The 26226-nt window shown below is 35.7% G+C and overlaps 2 protein-coding genes across 4 annotated transcripts in view; one reads left to right on the forward strand and one right to left on the reverse strand.

Moving 5' to 3' along the window:
• The window catches only part of ZNF804B (zinc finger protein 804B), a 594788-nt gene that overhangs the window by 553440 nt on the left and 15122 nt on the right, over positions 1-26226 (reverse strand). The gene's annotated exons all lie outside the window — the stretch shown is intronic.
• On the forward strand, positions 4605-6256 carry TEX47 (testis expressed 47). 3 transcript variants are annotated; one of them, XM_017851459.1, is made up of 2 exons: positions 4605-4669; positions 5313-6256. In XM_017851459.1, the coding sequence occupies exon 2, from the start codon at positions 5417-5419 to the stop codon at positions 6176-6178; it is 762 nt and encodes a 253-aa protein (XP_017706948.1). In that variant the 5' UTR covers positions 4605-4669; positions 5313-5416; the 3' UTR covers positions 6179-6256. The 3 variants fall into 3 exon arrangements, with proteins under 3 accessions (XP_017706948.1, XP_017706943.1, XP_017706953.1); XM_017851454.1 differs by having other exon boundaries at positions 5316-6256; XM_017851464.1 differs by having other exon boundaries at positions 4622-4705.

Raw genomic sequence — 26226 nt, forward strand, 5'->3', positions numbered from 1 at the left:
GAGAAAGTAATCTAGTTTGGGTTTTGTTTTGTTTTCATTTTTTTTTCTTGGAGGGGAGTATCTTTTCAATAAATATTCAAATACCTAGTGATTTGATAACTAAGCTAACTCAGACTTCCTTTGCTAAATCAAGTATATTTTTTGTCTACTCAATAGCTTGTTATATGTGATCTTAGTGAAAGCCTCTACCCAAGTTGTAAGCCATTTATTTAGATGATTAGTTCTCTTTGGCTGATCATTTTGATATAAGATATAAAGTGAAAGGAAATGATTTAGAGTGTTTTGTTTTGCTAGGACCCAAGCACAGGTGAGAGTTTAAAGTCTGGTATCCCAGATGGAAATCAACTTTAGTAAATGCACAACCTCACATTTTAAAAGAATGAATGTGAGACCAATTCATGAAGCTGTCCCTCAATCCTGTTTCTCTGAAGGCCATGCTCAAATGAAAACTCTTTCACTAAGGTTTCTAAGAAAACTCCAAATTTACCCTTTCTAAATCGGTGTTTCTAAAGCACTAAATATCATTTGCATGGTATTTATTGTTTTTCCCTGTTCTGTCTCAAGAACATCTCAGATTCATGTACATTTCGTCACCTGTACCTGACTCTAAGCTCCTGAAATTAGGGAGTAGGTATTTTTCAGACTTACATTTCTTATAGTGCCTAATGATATTGCCTGGCACACCAAAGGCATCAATAAATCTGAGACAAATGAGTACATAATAACAGTAGATAAATGCTGCTGAAACCTAGCTATAATGTAGAAGTTTTTATTTAAATTTACTTTATCCAAACCATAAGCTATCTTTTGGTTTGGATATCATCTCATCTCATAGACAAGGGGAAGAATTACACTATGGTCATGGATAGAAATAGTAGATAATTTACCTCCTCTTTACCCAGGTAGACAGAATATGGAGGCTGCTGAGAGAAGATTTTGTGTGCAAAATACATAACTACTCTACATTTTAGTTTACTCCTCTATAAATTGTAGAAAAGTTTCTATCTATCATATAGGGTTACTGTTAAAAGTAGCCTGGTTACTGTATGTAAAAGTATCTAGTGCATGGCACATGATGAATAATAAATAGTATTTAGCTGTTTTAATCCTTTCTGTCTGGCTTACAAAAACAAAAAGGACACGATAAGTTTGTTTATTCAGAAGCATTTTGTTCTGAAAAATGAAACCAGGGCATAAAGTATATCAGTAATAGTAAGGTGTACTGTTTGACACGAGTTACAAGTACATGCTATGTATTAATGTGAGATAAGTTGAATTAAAAAGGTAGATAAGTAGAATAATTGAAAGAAGACTTGGCATCCTAAGCTTCTATTAAGGTTCTGTTACTTATCGGTTGTTTGAACTTGAATTTGGATAGCTATTCTAAACAGATCATTCTGGGTAGAATAACACAAATGCTTCTTTATCCAGATACATAGACAGATAAAAGAGTTCTCTTCAGTCGCCACCTGAGGGTAAATAACTTACCCTTAATAGATGGCACATAAGGATCGTGGCACCTGGGCACTTAAATGCTGAATGTCCATTGAGCAGAGAGTATACAATTCTAATTACACATGACAATGACTCAAAAACTGTCTGAATTGCATGTTGCTTCTATTTCTATCTAGTCAGAACTTACCCTTGACAGTTCAGTGTGACTGATGAATGATAAGGAAATAAATTGCCTTTAAACTTTTCAGGTAGCCATGTGACAACGAAGCTCAAATTTTGAGGAAGCAACCCAACAGGGAAAAAAAAAGAAAAAGCATTGAAAATGTAAAATTACTTTGCGAAAATTGAATACAGATGTCAAACTATCCATGGAGATTGCAAACTATTGCTTCTGAATGTATTAGTTTGAACGACACAACATTGTCTCTACTTGCCTTTTTTGACTTACAGTAATGATAGTTCATATGTTTTTCAAGATAACAACAATTAGGCTTTGTTAAGATATTATCACTCTTTTGAAGAAAAGATAGCTTAGTTGATTTTCTATAGAGTTAGGGGAGAATAATAGAAGAATGAAATATCATTCTTCTATTAGGTTTATATTGGAGGAATCTAGATATATGAAATGAAAGGAAAACAAAAAGCACACATGGTAAGAAAGGTTACCACTAAGCTTCTTTTGATAGGAGCAAAAAGGGGAAAGACAATATCAGAGAGATATTGTGTTGGCAGTATTGATCAGAGTGGTGAGCTATGATCTAGAAGAAGGGGGAAGTCATCAAGGTTGTGATACCCATGGAAATAGAAGTCTTAAAAAAGAGATTTGGAGAAAGCAGTGCACAATAACTAGATCTGGAGGAGAGTGAGCAAAGCCAGAAGATAAAGCAAGCAGAACTATGAAATAGTTTTTATTATTTATTCTGAGATTCAGGGAATCCAAGAAGATAGTGGGAATCAGACCAGGTGAGTTAACAATCTTGTTCAAAACTCTATAGTACATCACTCTCATTTGCTGTGGCAATTCTTTATATTTTGAGAACATAATTATAATAAAAATATGTAAATGAAATCAACAGAAAGTTGAGGTGGAACAGTACATCCTGGGGTTAGTGTTATCTTGAGGGGTAGTTCTTGACCATGTTTGGGAAGAAATTGGACTGTCAGTAAGGAAAACAGTTTCATGAAGAGGAAGAATCTTACCTGTGTATAAAAGACTAGTTTGAGTTTGTGCACTGAAAAGGGGCTCCTGGGTGGCAGTGTCTCATAAATTCTCCTACTGACTTTCATCAGTACCTGTGTTAGGTAACAAATCACACCGTTGGATGTCCCCATGTTCTCTCTGGCTTAATCCATCAATGGGAATTGGAAATAAATACCGGAAGTCCCTCTGGACGTGGTGAAGGCAGAGGCTTTGCCTCCCAGGATTCTATGGAGGGGAAATAAGCAGGGAGGACTTTGTAAAATCAGAATCTTTTTAACCTTATAAAGTAGATGTGTCAAAGGGCTTACGGTTTCACACTCTTAGCTGAATTTTTGGGGTGGAGAAACCTAGAAATACTGTGGATAGAGACCCTTATTATAATCCAAATAAAGAAGTAGGACTATGAAAGAGATATTGTAAATCAAGAACTCTTAAGGCATATTAAAGTGAGTAAAAAGACTTAGTAACAGAATAGAGTTGGAGTATATAACTTAGGGGAAACATGAAAAAATAATACCAAGGATTTTGGCCTGGGAACTGAGAGGAAAAAAAGTGTTAATTTAGACACAAGTGGGGTATTTGTAAAGGAAAACATGTTCAATGGGGAAAATAATTGTTTAAATGTTTTCGTTTTAAATTTGAAAAGACAGAGTTACGTCCAAGGAGAGAAGAGTTGTGAGTAAGTGACTGGAGATAATAATTTGAGAATTTTCTGTGCGAAAATAATCTAGAATGAGATCCCGGTTTCTTCTTCTTTCTCAACCACAATCAACTAGTTGTGTCTACCTTGAGCCTCAGATTGTAAAAGATTTTTAGTCCACAGCTAAGCTCAGCAGGAAAGTCCCATGATCACTTTCCAATTTCAATCGTGCAATCTAGTGGCAAGAGTGACTTTAAGGACCACTTACCTGCCCTCACAAAAGAGACATATAGATGGTACTGAGCTAACTGGGCAAAGAAGTAGAGCAGGCATGAGCTCAGAGCCTCAGCATTTTCCAGAGTTGGATGTGGGAAGGTATTACTGGGTGAGGCCACATAGAGAGATTTAGAAAGAAATCCAAGAAAGTGCAGTATCATAGAAACCAGGAGAGGAGAGAAGGCCATAATGAAGGCTCCGGTCAACATGGACACATTCTTCCAGCAAAGCTGTTAAGAAGAATGAGAGTGAGATAATAACTAGACTGGACAATGACATGGTTTGGCACCATGGTTTACATCTTGGAAAAGATTGTATTGCTTCAGGGAGTGACAAAGTGAATCACAATGAGGAAGAATAGTCCATTTTTATGTATTACACAATTAAATAATTATTAAGTCACCTCTCTACCTTCATTTACTTAGATAATTTATCATTGTATTTTCATTAAAATCAGATCATTAGTTTGGATAGTACAGACCTCAGGGAAAAAATTACTCTTAGGTTTGTTAAAATTGAATAAATGTGTTTTCTAAACTTCTTTTAAAATTATTGTTTAGAACTCATGTGGATGCAATTTTAAGAGATGCAGCTCTTAAGACACAATTTTAAGAGGTGCATCTTTTAAGATACAATTTTAAGAGGTGCAGCTCTTAAATTCACATTAAGTAAACCAAATCTTACTATAGAAGTTTCTCATCACAAATTCATCATTACATAGATTCAGATATGTGTTCTTAAAGTCTTTAGTTAGTGTCTAAGTAGAACAGAGGAGTTCTACAACCACACTTTTATTTATCAAAAGAAAATAAGAAAGGAAAAGATGTCCAGATTCTCACCATCTGTCTGACTTACAAATGCACCTGACTAAAAATAAACCATTCAGGAATAAGCCATTCACACTTCCTCTGCAGTGACTTTGAAGTGTTTGTCGAGATACCCGTATTAAATTAAGAAACTTGGCGCTCTGGTCCTTTAATGGTGCTGACATTCTGACTCACATATGCCCGAGGGAAGGCAGAACACAGGACAGCTGAGAACACCAGAGAACTGGCAGTTGGGAGCCTGATGGAGGACAAGCAGGGCCTGGAGGACAGGTACGTGACAGAAGCACAGGAAAAAAAAGAAAAATAGTAAGTTGACCTGGAAAACAATTTGAGGAGATTTGTAAGCAGAGTAAGTTAAAGTAGCAGAATACTTTCATGTAGCCCTTAACAACAACAACAACAAGAAAAAAAAATAATAAAGGGGGGGAAAAAAAGAATCATTTCTGAGATTTGTCGATAGGAGGAAAAACAAAGAACCAAAACTTTTCCCTTGAAATGTTTACTGTTATTAATCAAGGAATATTATTAACTATTAGGGTCCTGACTAAAGGTTACATAGCTAATTAGGACTTAGAAAGCTTTGGATTTTTAAAAAAGAAAAAAAGAGTTATAGACCAGTTTAGATTTTAAAAGAAAATTGGAAGAATTACCTAAAAAATACCATTTTTTAAAAAATTTTGTCTTATAAGGACAATCTGTAATCACCATTACATGACATTTACAAAGTTTTTTCCCAGGATATGATTTAGCTCTTTCATTGTAAACTTTTACAAAAACTCTATAGTTTGAGTATTGTTTTAACATTATCTTTCATTTCAAAGATATTGTTTCCTGATAAAACTGGCAAAAGATTGTGATTTTGCTATTTAGTAACATTTGACAAACTGTGATTTACTCTTTTTTTTTTTGTCAGAAGAAATGAAAACAAGAGTTCATCACTACAGAGGCACCCTGACAGCGTAAATATCATGAAAAGCTAAAAACTAGAATCATCTGGTAAAATAAATAAGACTCATCATGTCCTTTTCGGCCCGTAACCAGAAGGGCAGCAAAAGGCCTTTGCCACTGGGGCCTCATCTTTTGCTCCAAGTCCCACGTAGCAATTACCTGCACTTTCAAGAGGAGAAACAACGACTACACCTAAAGAAATTCCTTCTTCATAGGATGTTTCTAGTGGCCAAGATACAAGCAAAGGCAGAAAGAAAAGATGTTGCTGACTACTATGAACAAGTGTTTCAGTCAGTTTTGAAACATCACCTGGGAGAAACAGTGACAGGATTGCTGCTCATCTATCCTACTTCCATTCTGCATATCCTCGAGTCCTCCAGCGACACTCTCTACCAAGTGCTTTTAGATTATATTGGCCATGACAAAGATGAAACAGAATTTTTTATTCAACAAATGAAAATTATAGTCATTTCTCATAACATTCCAATGAGGCTTTTTATGCAATGGCATGTTTCAGTGATAAAAGTGCCAGTTATGTATCTCGATGATGTGACACAATCACAGTCCCTAAAAGAGGTCATCACAGATTTTCTCACACAAACTCATAAACTGTCACTCTATCTTTGCAAGACTATGAAAGTAGGCACTAAAGGACCAGGCGATAACTTACACCAAGTTGCACCTGACCTACTCCTCCCAGAACAAATCATAACGTACTTGTGTAAATCCGAAGAATTCATGGACCCAGCAACATTTATAAACATGTATAATAGACCTATACACATCATTCTGGATTCTGAGGTGGTATGGCCTGCTCCTTCACGTTTCTAGGATTGAGAGGGATAATGTGCTCATGTCTCTTAAGGAATTTGTGCTACTTAAATAAAGAAGAAAACATTCTTAAAGTTACTTGTCCCTTTTAAAAGAAAAGAAACAGAACATTGCAATATACATGGAGGTAATATATTAATCTTCACAGAGTATGTTAAGCTAAACTTTAAAATGTATCTATTTGTTGTGATATTAGAGTTCAATACATTATTTTACTAGGTAGATGGGTTTAATAAGTTTATCGTAAGTTCTCAAATATTAACATCATTTTCATGAATTGACACTTTTCAAAAACAAAAAACATGGATGAAAAAAGACGAATGGAATTCAGATTATCATCCAATCCCTCAACAGTTAACGAATAATCATGACTACATACCAGAAGTACAGTGTTCTGAGGGTACAAAATAGAGAAGAAAAACCCCGCCCTTGAGTTGCTTGCAACCTAATGTTAGAGGAAAGTACATGTAGAAGTAGTTATGATATGATATGTAATGTAATATAATATATCATTATAGTAGCAGTATATAGGAAGGGCTTTGAGAGCACAAGTGAAGAAATAATCACTGTAAAATTCCTGCATTCAGAAAACAAAATCTAATTATCAAAAATATTTCCAAAGCTCACATATTCTGGCCTGTACAATCAAGAGTATTGAGACCATTATAAAGCTACAGAAAACAATAGCTATTTGGAATGACAAGAAAATACATTATCAGATGGCATTGTGCTACTCCATGCAACATCATTTATTGAACATCCCTCTATGTTACAAACATTGGCCAGGCGCTAAGGGATATGGCAGGGTACACAGAAAACATTATCTGCCCACTATTAAAACTTACTTCTAAATGATTTTATGTAAAATAAAAAATCTGGTTATTTTCTCAATTCACTTTCTAGAAAGTAGCTAATTATATATAATTTCTATATGACCAATTTCAAGTTGATCCCTTCTTTTATCCAGATGAGTACTTTTGCATTGCTTAAAAGTTTTAGCTTGTTTAAACAATTAATTGACATCAATATTTTGAATACTGCAATGATATATGTCCCAAATTACCTTAATATCTTATGAAACAGACTTTGGAGTTAATGAAGAAAATACTTATATCATAATTTTAATTTTGTTATTTATTTAATTTTAGCTTATTTGGGGACAAAACCAATCTCATTGTGCACCTCAAATTTTTCGTTTGCAGAAAATTTTGTTCTGCATATGAAAATACTGACCAAATTTTATGTAACAAACAACATGCATATAATATACACAAATGAGATGCATCATTGTTATATAACAGAATCAAATTTTAGGAAAGACCATTCTGTTTTCCAAATTTTGTAATACATCATTAATTAGAATGGTGTTTTTCACTTTTAATTGAACTTGAAGTTTCTTTCAAGTTAGTAATAGAAAAAAAATGTTTTAGACAAAATGAGAATTCTTCTAGCTAAGAGAGTATATAACTTTCAAAATTTATATCAATTTAGAAAAAAACACCTACTATTAATCAGCAATATGCTATCTATTCTTTAAACTGTGAAAAAGACACAGGGGCCCATCAATAGTAAATGATCAGTGATAAACTGACTGGAAACGTAAGTAAATATTTTCCCAGCCAAAAAAGGAATAGAGAAAATGTTTAACAAAGATATACTCCTTGGTCCAGGATTAGAATGAATGTGAAAGTGGTTTGGGAGAGAAGACTAGCATATATAAGAGAATAATGGATAATAAATGTTTATTGGATCAGATAGAATTTCGTTAGCAGGGTGAATTTTGTTTGGGAATAGTATTTTCTAAAGTTAGCTAGTGAATAGAAGTTTGGGTTTTGGATAAAAAATTGTATGTTTATAAATAAGAAATTATGGCATATTGTATTTTCCGGAAATGGTTACTGCAATATATCCAATCCCACATGCCTTTCTTACAACATGAGCTTGATATTCCTCCCATTGTGTAGTGGCTTCTAACTCTCTCCCCTTGAACACAGGCAAACCTCTTCAGTGACTGCCTCAACCAATAAAATACAAAAGAAATGATTCCGTGTGATCTCGAAGGCTAGGTCATAAAAATGTTGTGCGCTTTGCCTTGCTCACTTGAATGCTAGCTCCTGGAATTCAAACACTATGCTGTGAGAAATCCAGCAATTTCAGACAACATCCTGAGCTGAGGTCGCAGCCAACAGCCCCTATCATCCACTAGACATGTGACCCCAGATCTCAGGCCTCCAGTAAACCTGGGAAGCCAGCTCAGCTGACATTGTGTGGAGAAGAGATGAGCTGTTTCCACTGAGTCCTGCCCAAATTGGAGTTCTGTGAACATTAGTGATTATTGTTTATTTAACCACTAAGGTTTGGGTGAATGATTATGCAGCACTGTGGAAAAATAATACATATGTAATTGGGAAAATAATATACATGTATATAAGCTCTTTGTATCATTTATTATTCATTAATTTATGTACCAAAATTTATTGGATAGCTACTGGTAAAAATGTACTAGTAGGCCAATCACTGTGCTAGTCACTGGATGTACAAGTAGCAATAAGATATATATTCACCACACTGCCTGGCATAGATTTTTTAATGGGTCTATAATACTTTTTGGTGTGAGAAATACCAATAGAAACCTAATTCACTAAGCCAAAAAGAGAATTATTAACAATCTTAATCATTTTGGAAGAAGTTACAGGATATCTGTCAACGATAAAATTGCTGATTTACTTAGTATATCGTAATTTTAAAGAATTCATGAAGGCTCAACTATGAACATAACTGGAAAATAAACACATTGTGACTAGAAATAATTTCAGTTACTTATTTATTTGTTCATTTTTGTGAATACATCAGAATGAATTTATTCAAATAAATTTACCCCGTATAGGAGTCACTTCTGGAAGATTTGTATTTGTCCAGCTGAAAACATTTTGTGACTCAATGGCAGTTGAATAAAGCAGGTTTATAAATCAAAGGGAGATTGAATATTTTAATTATATCTAATTTTTGATCTCCAAATTGTCATTACACTCCAACTTAATTAGTAACTTTAAGATTTGATCTCCATATAGAATTTTTTTTTAATCTATACTCACTCTCAAAGACAGGTCTGCTGTCACTGAACATATTAAAAAGAGAGTGACAATGCTTCTAAGGGGAAGCACAAATTGTTTTCAGTAACAAATGAGTTACTGAGATACTTATATAGGTTACTAATATAATGTCTTTAAATTGGTCTCATTTAGCTGTGTATGTTTGGGTATATTTGATAAAATCCAGAAATCTTATCTTCATGCCTTGCAAATTTAGCTTAATGAAATCTAAAAATGTGAACTTTTAAACCTTAGTATGACTCATAAGGTAATTCTTAATGGAAATAATAATGGAATGAAGATACATGCATGTATATGTTCATCACATCCCTATTTACAATAGCAAAGACATGGAATCAACTCAAATGCCCATCAATCATAGACTGGATAAAGAAAATGTTATATATATATGTGTGTGTGTATATATATATGTATATATGTGTGTGTATATATATGTATATGTGTGTATATATATTTATATGTGTGTATATATACACACACACATACCATAGAATACTATGAATATATACTATACATAAAAAGGAACAAGATCATGTCCTTTACAAGGACATGAATGGAACAGAGGGCTATTATCCTTAGCAAACTAATGCAGGAACAGAAAACCAAATATCTCATGTTCTCACTTATTAGTGGGAGCTGAATATTGAGAACACATAGACACAGGGAGAGAAATACACACTGCAGCCTGTCAGGGGTATGAGGGGAAGGAGAGCATCAGGGTAAATAGCTAATGCACATGGGGCTTGATACCTAAGGGATGGGAAGACAGGTGCAGCAAACCACCATGGCATACATTTACCTATGTAACAAATTTGCACATCCTGCACATGTATCCGGAACTTAAAATAAAATCAAATAACAATTTTTAAAAATAAAGAAAGCTATAATTGCCTTACAATAAAATTTTAAATACAATAAAAAGTACATAATTTAACCAAAACAGAAAAATGAATATTTAACAGTGTGAACATATAATATTTAATATTCATGTAAAAACAAACATATAACATATATAAAGCCAATGATCATATTACATTCAAGTGGTGTGGCTAGCACCATTCTAATTCTTTTCTTTTTATATGAATACTTGACAATAGACTGCCCTGTTGATGATCCTATCCTTGTTTCAGAGTTGACATTGAAGAAGGTAATAGATTTCTTGCAGAATAACTTAAACATTATTTGAAAGGAAAAACTCTTCCAGGGTGAATTCTAACATTCTACTATCATCACTTTAATAAAAAAGGCATCTGGATACCTTCATGGAGCATCATTGCTTAATACAAATAGAATTTGACATCCAGTGACTGTATCATAACTCTACAAACACAAAATCACATTTCAATTAAGTTAAACCTATCACTAGCAGTTGAATGTCCCAATTTCCACAAGGAAGTGGAAATGAAGCAGCCTATCACCAACCTCACATAGCCAAGTACTTTCAAATCATTTCGTATTGTATTAAATAATTTAATGCAGAATTAAAGTTCTCCCCCTTGTGGTCAGTTACTTAAATTTCCTGATTGTGGACAGGATGTATGTAGTAAATACAGTGCACAGATTTTAAGAGCATACAGAGAGAACCCAAGAAGCACCTTTCAAATATCTGTTTGACTCTTCTTATTCCACAGGTAAAGATTCTGAGACCTAAACACATAAAGGTGTTTTGTCAATGGTAAAAGGAAGTATAACAGTATACTGGTATAACTGTAACAGCAGTAACAGTAAAAGCAAGTTAACTGTATTCTCCCATTTAGGGTCTTGTGATCATTAACTTCACCACACTAATTATGCCAACATTTATTCCTCTACAAGTAAGTAACTTTAAGCAAATTATGCCTGTCTACTCACTTTTCTCATTAGTTTAGAATTTTAATTGGTATGGGCAGTTTATAGTATCTGAGAAAAATTTTATATTGGCTGGCCTCATGTTGAGTTACTATATAAAAAAACTAGTTCTTATTACTGTTCTCTGTGTTTTCTTATTTATTTGAAAGACCAAGTTCGATACATTTTATTTTAGTTATTTGTTTTGTTGTTAATTTCTAACAATGGTTGTACTTTGGATTTATTAAAATGCTTTCGCTAGTATGTTTCCATATAGATAGAAACTTAAAAGAGATTTTCCATATAATTTAGACAAATATATTTTATTTAAGCATAAGTAGCTATAAATTTCAAATGAAAAGAAACCATTTTAACTGAATGTGAATATTTATAGAATTAGTTCACCTATATTTTCAGTTGAAAAGATTACCGTTTATTCTTAAAGAGGATATGAAGAAAATAATAGTGTTGTCAAGGCATTCTTCTCTTTCCCTGATCACTCTAGTTGCATGCTTCTCTAATGCATTCTAATTAATGCCATGACCTCAACTCTCATCTAAGAGATAATGACTTCAAATACATATTTATATCTTCACTAATTCATTTAACAAATATGTATTCTACAACTATGTTGTCTGCATTGCTGCCTACACCCTGAAGATACAATGGTAAGAAAAAAAACAAGGCCAGTGTTTCCAGTGAGCATATACTCTGGAAGAGGAAAAAAAAGCAAACAAATAGAGAAAATGATTTCAGATGATTTCATGTGCTCTAAAAAATGTCATAACATTGACAGTGACTAATGGGTCTGGTTTACATTTGGTGGTCAGTGAAGCCTTCTCAAACTGAGATCTGAATGAAAAGAGCTGGGATGGTAATGGTCAGAACATTCCATATGACAGAAAAAGTGCAAAGGCACTGGGGAAGGAGCAAGCTTGGTGTGTTGAAGGACAGAAGGAATACCAGAGAGACCAGAGTACTGGAAGCAAGAGGGGAGTGAGGTTGGTGAGAGTGGCCAGAGATACACTATGTAGGGACTTGTGGGCTTAATTAGGGGGTCTGGATTTAATTCTATGTGTTTTCTTCACTGCTACACCAAATTCCACCTGGCCTCCAGGCCCCATGCAGGGCCTTCTCAAGAAGTCCCACTGGAACTCCACAGGCATCTGCATCTCCACATGCACTAGATGAATGCATCATTCCCTGCTGCCACTATTCCTTCAACCTACCCCTCCCCACCCCCTCCTTGTTGCTATAAAATGAACCACTCTCCAAACAGCTGCTAAATCAGAAATTCAAAAATTATCCTAGATTCCTTTATTTCTTTGTATGATTGACAGCCAATCAATTTAATCCTCATTTATTTTCCAGGGTATTCCCACTGTCTGATCTTGTTTCTGTGCCCTGCTTAGGCATTTTTCTGGCTCCAATTTCTTCTTCCTACTCTCTCTTCTCAGTTATATCATGTTTCTCTTAAACATAAAGCCAGCATTGCATAAGGTTTAATCAAGAGAGCCATTCTGGTGTCAAATTGCTGAATTGAAACTGGATTCTACAACTTTGTAGAAGCGTAATTTGTTTCTTTACCTTTCTGTACCCCAGTTTCCTCATCTGCACAATGAGAGTGATAACAGGATCTATATTTTACGATTAAGTAAATTAATAGCAATTTTCTAAGTAATAAAATTCGTAATATTTTTAAGTAATATTCTCATCTTTTAAGTAATATTCTCAGATTCATCTTTTACATATACATGTAAACTCCTAGTAATATAAGGCCTTTAAACTCAATGGGAAGGAACGTCTTTAAAGAAGTGTCCATAAACACTTATTCACAGAGTTCACTATTTGGTTAACAGTTAAATTCACAGTAATTTGTGTATAGTCAGCACTCAATAAATGTTATTCCCCTGATCAAAATTTTTCAATGGATTCCATTTCACCTTCAGGATAAAAAGCAAAATTACATAATAAATAATCTGTGAAGTCTTGATTCTCTGATCCATGCTTACTTTGCTCCCCAGACTCACCTTATGGTTTTCTCTTGTCTCTTTCTCCTTTCTCATTCTCTTTTCTCACACTTTGTTCTCCAACATTTCCCTAATTTTTCCATGCTCTTTGCCTTTGTCACCCTTCCTCACTTCTCTTAGCAAAATTCTGCTCATCAATCAAATTATGTCCTCTGTGAAGACTGGCAAATTCAAGGAACTTTTTTCTGTTCTCACTTGACATGGTACTCAACCGCATTCTAGCAACTCTGCTGCCATGTTTGTGTGCACACTCATCTTCCTGCCAGCAGCTTGTAAACAATTGCCATGGCCTTTTTTTCATTTATATCTTTAGTGCTTCATCACAAAAAGGAATCATTTAAAATATCTGTAAAAATTATTCCACAAGGTTAATTTTACTTTTATCAAAAGTGTTATGCAATCTCATAAACAGGCCATTATCAATATTTTCATTATTGAAATGGAAATCAAATAATTTTTGTTGGATTTATCAAACAGAAATTGCTCCTTCCTGGTTGGATATCTCCATATTGATATCTTCAGATGAGGTGTAGGTCATATAAATTATATTAAGTCTTATTCTTTGTTGAAATAGCTAGGTACCAACAGTATTTTCTGATATAAGTGAGCAACTCCTAGGAAAGAAAACAGAATAAAAGCAGTTTGATAAATTAAAATAAAGGAGGAATTACCCCAAAGATTATTCTTAGCCTGAAATCTCCGATATCTCCCCTTAATCTTATATCTGCATTTAGTAAAGAGAAGAAAAATCAGCAGTGCTTATTGAGCTTAATTTCTTCCCCTAATCAAATAAAAGTCATTCAAACATTAATCCAAGAATTATTTATTGATTGCCCGTTATATGCACAGTCATATCCTAGGGACTGTGGAAGACACAAGCACATAAAGGGCTCTCTGTAGCCCTCCCCAAATTCACTGGTATAGCATCTACTCTATTTGCAATTAAAATGTAGGTGCCAAGGTGTCCTTTGGTATTATATTGAAATAGCTTGCCCACTATTTCTCTCAATTGGTACTGGGAGTACCTGACAAATATTACATTTTATTTTCTCTCTGCATTTAGTTATTCAGCAAGGATGAACTGAAAAATGGTGTCAGGCACGTTGCCAAGCATCAGCAGGGGTACAATCATAAGCAAAATAAGCATAATTTCTACCTTAGAGAGTATGCAGGATCTTTCTGCCTTCACCCCAGACATATAAAGAAGTTAAAAAATTATAATAACTGTTGTCATGCTGGAAGTCCAAGTTTCAATGGTTTTCTAACTTCACCTAATTTAGAAGATCAGGGGATGCCTCTAAGAGAACAAAGACACAGAGATTTCTGAAAGTTAAATAGAAGTAAGCCAATTAAAAGTCAAGGAGTAGGAGGGGAGTGTTCCTGGCAGAGGAGACTGTATGTACATATCTATATATGTATGTATTCTAGCAGAGGGATATTCTAAAATCTGAAAGCAAGAAGATCCATACCATGTTGGGAGAACTGAAAGAATTTCTACAAGGCAGGACCTCAAGTACAAAGGGGAGTCATGAGAGATGAGGCTGGATAGCAAGGTATGGGGTCAGATTATGCAGACATTTAAACTGGAATAAAGAAGTATGACATTATCTTAATAGAAATGGAAAGCAGTTTTATTTTTCTCAGAGACATAAAGATATTTACACAGAGTACTGTACCATATCAGAGGAGCTGGAAAACCACAGCTAAGCAAGTTCTACTCACAGAAGCACTGTTTCTTTTTTCTCACATGACCTTGTTCTTCCTGCTAATACTAACCAAGTGATGGTTGCATAAACATAAGTAATTACTTTACAAATGACAATAAGGCAATGTTTTCCCACTATGTTTCTAGAAGCATCAAAATATCTCTTTGATGAAGAAGACTCCTAGTTGATTAATGGAAATAAAATGCCTGTGTAAATAAAATTACATATATTTGCATATTTGAAATATAGAGAGATGGAGATATTAGTGTATATAAATACATGTGCATGTATGTACATATATGTGTATATATAACTATATTGAACTAAAGAAACCAATTAAAATTCATAAAATGGCTCCTAATCAAGTGGAAGAACCAGGGATTTAACTATCAGTGTTTAACAGTGCTGTACAAGAAAGGCTTTGCGTAAATAATGCAGATTATATCTATTAATATTAATGTCCCTCCTCTGATCTCTTTCTGATAGAGCTGCCCATGAACTTTTCTCAGAGCGTCTCTTTCCATAGCTCCCTGAGTGAGATACAGATGTGTGACCCTGTCACCCTCTCCTCCCCAACCCAATCTCTTTTTCTCCCCTTTCTTGCCCTATTACACAACACACACACACACACACACACACACACACACACACACAAAAGCTGGAATAGTTACTACTTACAAATGGGTGTAGAAAGCCCATTTGTAAGGCAGCAAATTATGAAGCTAACATAAGAAGCAGAGATGAGATATTTGGAAATAGACTGTAAACAATGAGTCACCTCAGCTCCCAATTTCCTTTCCCATCTTGGCCAAGGCCTGGAAACGTTTTCTACCCCTGAGTCTTCTCAATCAATTAATTCTTTTTTGCTTTAGTCAGGTAAAGTGTTGTGGGGTTATTTGTCTCTTGAAGTCAATAAGAGTAACCTGAGGATTTTTTCAAAGCAACCTACTCACACATAGCAGAAAGAATCCCAGGTTTCACATTTGAGGATCTGCATTCAAATCTCAGATATTCCACTCGCTAACTGTGACTTTGAGTAGTTTATTTAGCCTCTGGGTCTCAGCATTTTGTAAACTGAATGAGCACACAAATATTAAATACAATAAATGATATAAGAAAATAATCAGCAACTCCATAAATGTTTGTTGAATTAAGTTGTGTTTGGCATATAGTCTGTTGGCTGACACGTTCCATAATACAGTTATGATGATCAGCTTTGTGACAAGGACATAAAAGGGTTTGAATTCTGACCAGTGTCCCTGGGTGACCTCAAGAATGTTAGTCCAATTAGTTAAGCTGCTGATACATAATGTCTCTGCAACAAGGAGTCAGTAGGCTGAAGATACTCTAGAATATGTCTTAGCAAGACAAAGCCCAGGGTAAGTCCTTAAGCAGGCTTCTGCTGCTGCTCTTAATATCCTCAGGAAGAATATGAGCTACACTTCAATAAACGCTTGAATACCAATTCAGATAACCAGACCCTAATCATTTAATTAACTTCTATTAGTATGCATTATGGAAACCCTACTTATATTCTTCAATAATAATGTGAATATCAGAAAATTACCCCACTATTTCAATTAAATGGCTTAATATACATATGAAGGATTTTTTATTGTTATTTTAAAGAACTCAAATTCTAAGATTAAAAGAGACTTGTGTCAGTTTTACGGGGTTTTGTTTCCATTATATGTTTCTAACAAGAAATTGGTTGCTTAACTATATGTGCCTAGAAGAATAAGATGATAATACTACTGTGCCTTATTGCCTGATGTATAAATTAGTCTCTAATATTCATACCTATGAACAGAATTAGTATATTATAAAATAAGTAAAAGTGCATACTGATAAGGGAAGCAAAATACACATTTTTATTTCTTCCTATGAAGGAAGATAACTAAGAGCTTTCAAATTATATCATTATTTGCAGTTTATGTGAGATAAAATTGTTGAAAAGTATTTGCTTCACTTTTGAAGTGTTACCCACTTTCGATGTCTTTGGGTTCTCAGAAAGTGTCTTTATAGTTTTTTGTAATTGCCAATTAGAGTCTTTACCATTAGGCCACATACAGTGGTTTATGCCTGTAATCCTAGCATTTTGGGAGGCTGAAGTGGGCGGATCGCTTGAGCCCAGGGGTCCGAGACCAGTCTAGGCAATATGGTGAAACCCTTTGTCTACAAAAAAATCAAAAAATTAGCCAGGCATAGTGGTGCACCTATAGTCCCAGCTACTCAGGAGGCTCGGGTGGAAGGATCACCTGAGTCCTGGGAAGTCAAGGCTGCAATGAGCCATGATCGTGCCACTGCACTCCCTCCTGAGTGACAGAGTGAGATCCTCTCTCTCTCAAAAAAAAAAAAAAAAAAAAAAAAAAAAAAAAAAAAAAAAAAAAAAACCAACAACAAAAAAGACAAAAAAGTCTTTACCATTAATTTCTTACTAAAAAATAGGGTCTGAATATCAGTTAATTACACATACATATTAACTGCTGAAGATATGAATATATCTCTAATTTTTAGTTTTTTGAGGAACCTCCAAACTGTTCTTTTTAGTGAATGTACTAATTTACGTTCCCACCAACAGTGTACAAGGGATCCCTTTTCTCCACATCCTCACCAGCATTTTGTATTCCCTGTCTTTTGGATACAAGTCATTTTAGCTGGGGTGAGATGACATCTCATTGTAGTTTTGATTTGCATTTCTCTGATGATCAATGACGTTGCACACGTTTTCATATAACGTTTATCTTTTAATTTTGTTGATTATGTATATACCCAAATTTTACTTTTACTTAATATTTACATTTTAACCCACTCTAATCAACTGAGATTGAATGAATGAATGACCAGTTGGACAGTTTATTGAGTATCTTCTAAATCCATAGACCCTGCAGCACCTTAGGGCTATCAAATACTTGGATAAAGAAGACACTGATCCTGTTGCTGGGGGAATCAAAGAAAGGAGAACAGATGTGTGAACCAACAATTTAAATGCCATTGTTCTGTAATAAAAGAATGTGAAAATTTTCATGGTGGCACAGAGAGGGAATAATAGTCAATTTTCAGAGAAGTAGTTTCACATTTGAGCTTTGTAATTTGAAAGCCCTGGAATGAAGCCCCAGCACTCTGTCATGTAATGTCATAAAATGTAAAGTTAAAGTTCGAGTGTTTCATTTTATCTACAAAATGAAAGATAACAGTGTCTCCAGCTTAAGGTTGTGTTAAGGATTAAATATGACAACATGTGAAAGGCTGACTTTAGCACCGTATGTCCAGCATATAGTGAGTGCTTCCTGCATGTTACTCTGATTGTGAACTGGGCACTAGGGAGATATTTAGTCACCAGGGAAGCTTCACAGAGAATATTCACAGGAGTTACTAATGGAAAAAGGAGAGAACAGACAGTGAGCCAGCCGTAAAACCTTCCTCATCCTCTGGCCTCAGTGTTATAAATCCTGGGATTATTCATGAGTTGATACTGGTTCAATAATTTCATAATGTTAATGGACACAAAAAATCCATGGAATACTTGTTTAAAATGCATAGCCCAGGCCCCACTCTGGACATTTGGATTCATTAAGTCTAGTGTGAGGGCCTAAATCTTCAACTTAACCCTGTTTAAACAACAATTGATGGAGATGAGCCCTAAAGCCATTCTAGCTTGATTTTATTAAAATTAAGTTGCCATACTTGACATGTCATTTAATAGTCTTTTTTGCCGTCTTTGTGTCTCAGAATCAGGGAAAAGTGACACACATACACAAAAAGTACTTACTTTGATTACTTTTAAATAACACAAATTGTCCTCTCTCTAGAATATTCAGAAATTTTAAAATCCTGATTTTTGAAAATGGAACCTGGGAGCCATGAGCAGAAAGATCAGAAATGGGCATTTACCACATATTTATTTGTTTAATGTGCACTTTTCATGCTAGACTGCACATTCCATTGGAGCAGACAACATGGGTACCTTATGCACATCGGTTGCTCCACCAGCCAGCACAATGCGAGGCACCATTAATCAAGAAATACTTTCAGGGTAATGCCTGCATTCCTTGGCAGGATATAGGAGTGGTAAGAGAAGTGCAGGGCAGGGGTAGATTGGAGATATATTTCGGAATGAAAATTAGCAGTTTTCCCAATCTAATGAGGGACTACAGAAAAATATTCTCAAGCTTCAAGCCTTGGCTGCTAGATGAAGACAGTGTCCCCAACCAAGGGGGAAGCGTGTTTGCTGGAAGAGTAATTTTGTTTTAAAGATTATGTGTTTGAGGTTTCTAAGGAAAACGATAGCCAGTGAATAACTACAGATGTATATGAGTCTAAAATTCTGAGATACAGTAAGCGGAATAATGCTTTTCATAGATGTCCATGATCAGGACCTGTGAGTGCTGTCTTACAGGTCAAAAGGGACATTATAGATCTGATTAAAACTAAAGACCTTGAAATGGGAAGAGTATCCTGGTTTATCCCAGTGGACTCAATCTAATCATCAGTTCTTTAAAGCAAAGAGTTTTTCCCACTGCAGAGAATCATAGAGATGGCAGCATGAGAGGAAGTTGCTAGCTTGAAAATGGAGATAAGTTGCAATGAGCCTAAGAATGTGGGGAACTTCTATCTAGAAGCTGGAAAAAAACATTAAAATGGATTCTCTTTTGAGAGAATACCTCTAGAAAGCAGGGCAGCTTTATGTATAACTTGATTTTAGCCTAGTGACACTGACCCACAGAATAGCAAAATAATAAATTTATGTAATTGTTTTCACTAAATTTGTGATAGTTCATTACAGTAGCAGTAGGAAACTAATACATGAGGTGTGAGTTGAACATAAATATTGTACCCATTCTTCAGATTTCTTTATAACAGATATATTTCCTTCATTAGTTAATGCCACTTCTTCTCAGTTTCTGCAATCTTTTTTTTTTTTTTTTTTAGATGGAGTGTCACTCTGTCACACATGCTGGAGTGCAGTGGCACGATTTCGGCTCACTGCAACCTCTGCTTACAGGTCTCAAGCTATTCTCGTCCCTCAGCCTCCAGAGTAGCTGGGATTACAAGCACATGCCACCACACCTGGCTAATTTTTATAATTTTAGTAGAGATGGGGTTTCATCATGTTGGCCAGGCCAGGCTGATCTCGAACTCCTGACCTTAAGTGATCCACCCACCTTGGCCTCCCAAAGTGCTGGGATTACAGGCGTGAGCCACGGCCCCCGGCCAGTTTCTGCAATCTTATATTAAATGGTCTAAATACAGTGCTGGGCATTTGTCCGATAGCATTCAACTCTATTCTCACTCTTTCCACTTTACTCTGGGACTGCATGCCTATAAACTGTTGGCTTGAAGCCAGTAAAGTACCTATCCCAGATCCCCTTGCCAGCTGGTTTCTGGTTGGGTCTTGCAAAGGAAAGGACTGGTGGGAGAGTAGAAGTTAGGAGAAGGAAAGAAGCCATGATTAATTTTCTTCTGCTTCTGTGTCCAACTGCCTTAGCATCTTAGCGCTCATGAATTTTGGTGGTGGCAGAAGCAGCACCAGGCCAGTGGTTGCTTCTCTACAATATCAGCATCATTGTGGCAGGAGCCAGTGGTTGTAGGCACCAGTCGCTCACCTTGTCAGTGAGTCCAGTAGCACCAGCAGGACTGTGAGCTCATGGATGCCTGCAAAGCAGAGGTCAGGTGGTTTCAGTAGCAGCTGCAGCACGCCCAGGGTACATGCTTGTAAGGTCCACATAATACTGCTTACACCACTTTCCCCATTTCCCTTCCAGCTGTAGGTGCAATAGTGACTTCCTGCAGTTACTAATCCTGGGTAATAACAACTAACTCCTTTCTCTCTCTCAGGCTTTTTAACACATCGGTAAACAATTCCTTGGTATTGGATTCCCTCTCTTTGAAAAGCAAGACTGATTTCTGACATCCTGACTAGACACTGATACACATGTTTTTGCACTAATATTTCCTTATTTTAACTTAGGAAGTGAACAGGGTGGGGGTTTATGAGTACTAATTGGGATTCATCAGAATTTCCAAAGATGTAAGACATTTAAACAGTAATGAGGTTGGATGCTTACCAGCACAGAGACAGTAGTTTTAGATTAAATATCTAGCCTTAGAGAAAAGTGGTAAAAAAAAAAAAAAAAAAAAAAAAAAAAAAAAAAAAAAAAAAAAAAAAAAAAAAACCACAAGAAATAGAAAAGCCACTGCAAATGTATTATTATCTTGAATTAAAGCAGTACCAGGAAAGTAGGGCACATTGAACATTTCTGTATTATGAGAGTTGTGAAAACACTGGGCTGCTATTTGCAACAGTTGTGCTCAACATAATGCTAACTGGCCCTCATGCCTGAACTTCTCTTCCCAAGAAAAACCAACTACAGTATAATGCAATCTGATAGGGCCATCCAGAAGAGCAACAATGTCAACAATTCGATACAAAAATGTTAAGTTCCCCGTCACTACTGAGAACATTTTAAGGGGTCATGGAAACCTGCTTTTGACAGAACAAGCCAACTGTGATCAAAGTAATCATCAGCTCCTTTCATTGTACACTTACTACATGCAAGACCCTGTGTTAAGCCTTTAACATTAATTAGCTCATTCACTGCCTGCAAAGGCCCTATAAGACAAGTAACACCGCAAGTGAACAACCTGAGCCTCATAATGGTAAAGTAGTCACACAGCTGGTCAGAGCTAGAATGGAAGGTCAAACCAACTCAGTCCAACTCTAAAATCAATACAGATAAGCACTTCTCTGTACTTAGTATGAAAAGGGAAAATTTCCATGTTCCCACCTTAAAATTGGAGGGACAACATGCAGAAATGCATGAATGAAGGCAACTTATGTACATAAACTATACCACAAAGCCCTACACATATCACAATTTTTATTTTCAAATTTTAAATAAATATAGAAAGATACAACTTTTGTTACCAAGCAACACTGGAAAGGACTCATCTTTTAGTGGCCATACATGCTTTTCAGGAATGAGGAGAGTCGCCTCGTCTGTTGACTCTTATAAGGAGAGAAGAACTGAAAATTAACTTTATAGAGCTATACACAGGAACGGATCCTGAATTTACTGCACGTATAACTAAATTAATGATGATTCAACTTTGGAAAGCCTGTTTTCTTGTTTGTAAATTATTTCTGATTTTCGTTTGAAACAATAACAACAACAACAACAACAACAAAAGTCATGGTTACCTATCTCATTTGGCACCACTGAGAAGAAGTAAGTAGAAAAGCTTCTGTCGGGACTATGGAATGGTCATGTTTAGTTCTGTAGTTGGATTAAAGGCCATATGTCTATCTACTTGAGGTGATTTTCTTATTTCCTTGTTACACGGCCTACAGGGTCCTGCATGGTTGGTCCTCACCTATCAGCCTTTGCTTTCTTGTTGCCCCTCGGCCTCTGAGCCAACCTCCAAAGAGCCATTCCTTGGGTCTGACTCAGAAGTCTAGGCCCAGATAGCTCCTCCTCATTCTTCATGTCTCAGATTAGGCATCATTTACTCTGGGAAGTCTTACTCAACTCTAGGACTAGGTAGGGTCACCCTGTTATAATCCCTCTTTAGCATCAGTTACTTATCTTCACAAGAATTTTAAATTCTTATACATTTTTATATAAGGTATTAGGAAATAAAAATCTGTTTGTTGCCTATCTTCCTTAGTCTCCACTAACACAGACAGCATGTCTGTTGTGTTGACTTCACTATCACCAGTACCTGTAACAGTACCCAGTATACAGTAAGGACCCCAAAATGTTTGTGAAAACCTACTATCTGAATTCCACCAGCTTCAAGGCATAGCCATAATCCCCCTGAGAGATTTTCACTTGGAACCTTGGTGACAGGGTCTTCCACACAGAGCAGCACAGAGCTCTTCCACCCAGTGCGCTTTCCTTTAAGTCCTCATTTCTCTACTAGGAGCTTCCTTTTTGTGGTTTCCACAATTTAGAGGGCCCTAAACCTACCCCATCAAAGCAGAACCTTACAGCAACACTCATCTTCAGCTCTCATTATTCTCTTCAGTGATCTCCTGCTTTTCCTTTCAGAGACCCAACACCTGAGGTATTAAGAGAATTGTTTCCAGATCCTTTATTCACATTGAAGAATAAATACTTAGTAGGATGAATAGATATCTGTAATGTATATTTGCATTTAGCAGCATCTAAATTGAAAAGTCTGCCATCAACCACCAGGAACAGAGAATTCTCCGTGGAGTAGAAACAGAACCTTCACTATGGACGGGGCCAACTGTGCCTCTCTTACACACAGATACCCAAGGAAAAAGAGGTACTCAGGCCCTCACACTAGACCAGGTCCAATCTAGTGCTCTAATGCTTTCTTTCCTCTCAGTCTTACATCTAGAACATTCCCTCAGCCCCTCGCTGCTCACACTTTTGGTACTGGCCCATAGGCTGCACCACACAACCAAACTAAGAGGATTAACAGGAGCCCTTCAATTGCTGTAATCCCCTTGGTCACTTGGAGGTAGCTGAAGTTTCAAAATTAGAAAAAAAAAAAAAAAAACCTTAAAAACAAAAGAGCAAAACTGAAAAGTCTCTAGATAAAAATTTAGAATTGTATAGATCTAAATTAATTTTAAACTCTGACCTAAGTGCTTTGTGCATGAGTCAACTGACCCATGACAACAGAGGTAATTATCTCAGTCCATCCATTTGAGATGCCCCTTACCTCACTTTTTTCTTTTTTCTGTTTTACCCAAAGGAGTTTGGTCACTGATACAGTTTGGATATTTGTCCCCACCCAAATCTCACGTTGATTGTAATTTCTAATGTTGAAAGTGGCGCCCAGTAAGAGGTGATCGGATCACAGGGGCGGATCCATCATGGCTTTGTGCTGTCTTCATGATATGAGTTCTCAGGCGATCTGGTCATTTAAAAGAGAGTGGTATCTCCCTCACCCCCTTCTCTTGCTCCTGCTCTGGCCATGTGACATGCGGGCTCCCACTTTACCTTCCACCATGATTGTAAGCTTCCTAAAACCTCCCCAGAAGCCAAGCAGATGCCAGCACCATGCTACCTGTAAAGCCTGCAGAACCATGAGCCAATTAAATCTGTTTTCTTTATACATAACCCAGTCTCAGGTATTTCTTTATAGCAATACAAGAACAACCTAATACAATCATTTATCAAAGTGGTGTTATTTCCCAGGATTATTTGGTTTATGGGAAACATATCTTCTCTTCCCACAATGTGATTTATCATTCAGTTTTGCTACATGGCCAGCAAGTGTCTGACAGACAATATACTCTTAAAAAATACTTGTTGAATATATGATTGATTTACTGACTGACAGAATGAATGAATGAATGAATGAATGAATGAATGAATGACTTTGACTCCCCAATTTAAATATTTTTGTTTTTAATTCTAGAGCTATTTGGTTTATTCCAGATGACCCTTCTATATCCAGGTTTCTGCCATACATACTGCTAATTCCTGCTTTACTCTTTAAAGTGGTCCTCCCCTCCTCCTTGAGCACTTAGCTCAGGGGAAAATTTCTTGTGCTTTCTTGAATGTACCCACTCAGGAGTTCCTGAGGGCTGAGCTCCCAAGGTCACTTTAACATTTTTCATAAATACTGCAAACAGAATGAAACTAATACATAATGAATGTCTAGAGATAGAATTAATTGTCAGTGTATCAGATAGCTAATTTAATTACTCCAGGTAAGACGTATGAATTTTAAACATGTTTTAGAAACAGCAGCTGCTTCCATTTCGTGGTCCATCTAAGTGTTTTTCAAATCAAAGTGTTCGGGGCTTATGCCAAAAGCACCTTTCCTGCCGAGATACAGAGGAAAAGAAAGAAACTTTCACCATTCAAGACTTTTCTCCCACCTTTAAATAAAGTAGTTCTGCTTATGTCTATTTTGCCTGGCTCCTAGAATTTCCTTTGAACAAAGGATATCATAGCTTTAAAAATAAAACAACCACTACCTGAAATACACTGGTCAAGTATTAGTGAGTTGTTTCCAAAAAGGGGAGTAAGAAATTTTGAGTTTGCAGTTCCTTCCTTGCCTCATCAAACACAGTACTCATCAAGATCAGAAATTAAATCCTAGGGCTAACCTAATATTTGTGACTTAATGAAGAATTTAGAACTTCATGTACCCAAAGTTGTCATACAATGAGATCACATGTTGTATTCCAGTTACTACGTATTTGGTTTACTTGTAAGACCTTCAGACTTAGGAATGCTTATGTACTATATAAATCCACCCAAGGCCACTCTTTATGAATATTTTAGGCCAATTATCATTTCTCTTTAACTGTGCTTTCTCACCTTCTGTATTCCCTGTGGAAGACTGGTTTGCTTTATCACTCCAGGGGTGGAATGCATCCTGATGATCATAGAGATTTAAACAGAGTGATATACAAAAACGAAAACAACAAATCCACAGTAAAGTGACCTGCTATTGGAAGAAACACAGAAAGAAGATTTATTGTTTTTTAGTACTTTTCCTTTAAAACACAATTTCACAAATCTTCTTTCAATGATGATAAGAAAGCAAATCATCAGTGGTGGTCACCAAGGATTCTTCCAGGGATATTATACACACTTCCTAAATGTATAGTATGTAGCACATGAATATTGAAAGAAGAACATTAAATGTGGTTTAAAATACATGATCAATTCTTTAAATCTATTTAAATTCATTAAAGTCAGCATTGTTTGGGCTTTATCTACAATCTTCTTGGCAATAACCCTGTTTCCATAGTGACAAAAATTTGTATTTTATCTTCATGCGTGCTTGTGGAAGTATAACAACTTTTGTAATAAAGTTCACATATTATTTGCACATAAATTTCATTTTTGTGAAAAGTCCAAGCTACAGGTTTCTTTCCTTTAATCATTTATTGCTGTCTTGCCATTACATACATGATTCACATGTCCTCTCAAATAATGACTACTCAACAAAGGGCCATTCCTAACCACTTGCAAAAGAGTTCTAAATATACATGATGATCAGATCTTTGAATATTGACATGTGATATTAAGGAAAAGATAATGAAATACTTCACAGATGTCACCCTTCATATAATATATGTGTTTTATTAGCATAAATCCATTCATTTTTGCCTAATCAGTATTCTGGTATTTATTTGTTTCAAATGGTTAGTAAGTTTGCTTTGGCCAAAGTGAAACAGAAAAGTGAAGCAACAGAAAAATTGTCCAGTTACCTATCCACACCAAGAAATGAGGGCTTTATTTCAATAGTTTGCTGTCAGTTGAGCTGCAAATATGTGTGTTATTTACTAAAATTCCTTTTAATATTAATTTTTAAAATAAGAGGGGCAAAGCAAGATGGCCGAATAGGAAAAGCTCCAGTCTCCAACTCCCAGCGCG

The sequence above is a fragment of the Rhinopithecus bieti genome, unplaced genomic scaffold (assembly GCF_001698545.2).
Source record: "Rhinopithecus bieti isolate Rb0 unplaced genomic scaffold, ASM169854v2 scaffold_1558, whole genome shotgun sequence".
Taxonomy (NCBI): Eukaryota; Metazoa; Chordata; class Mammalia; order Primates; family Cercopithecidae; genus Rhinopithecus; species Rhinopithecus bieti.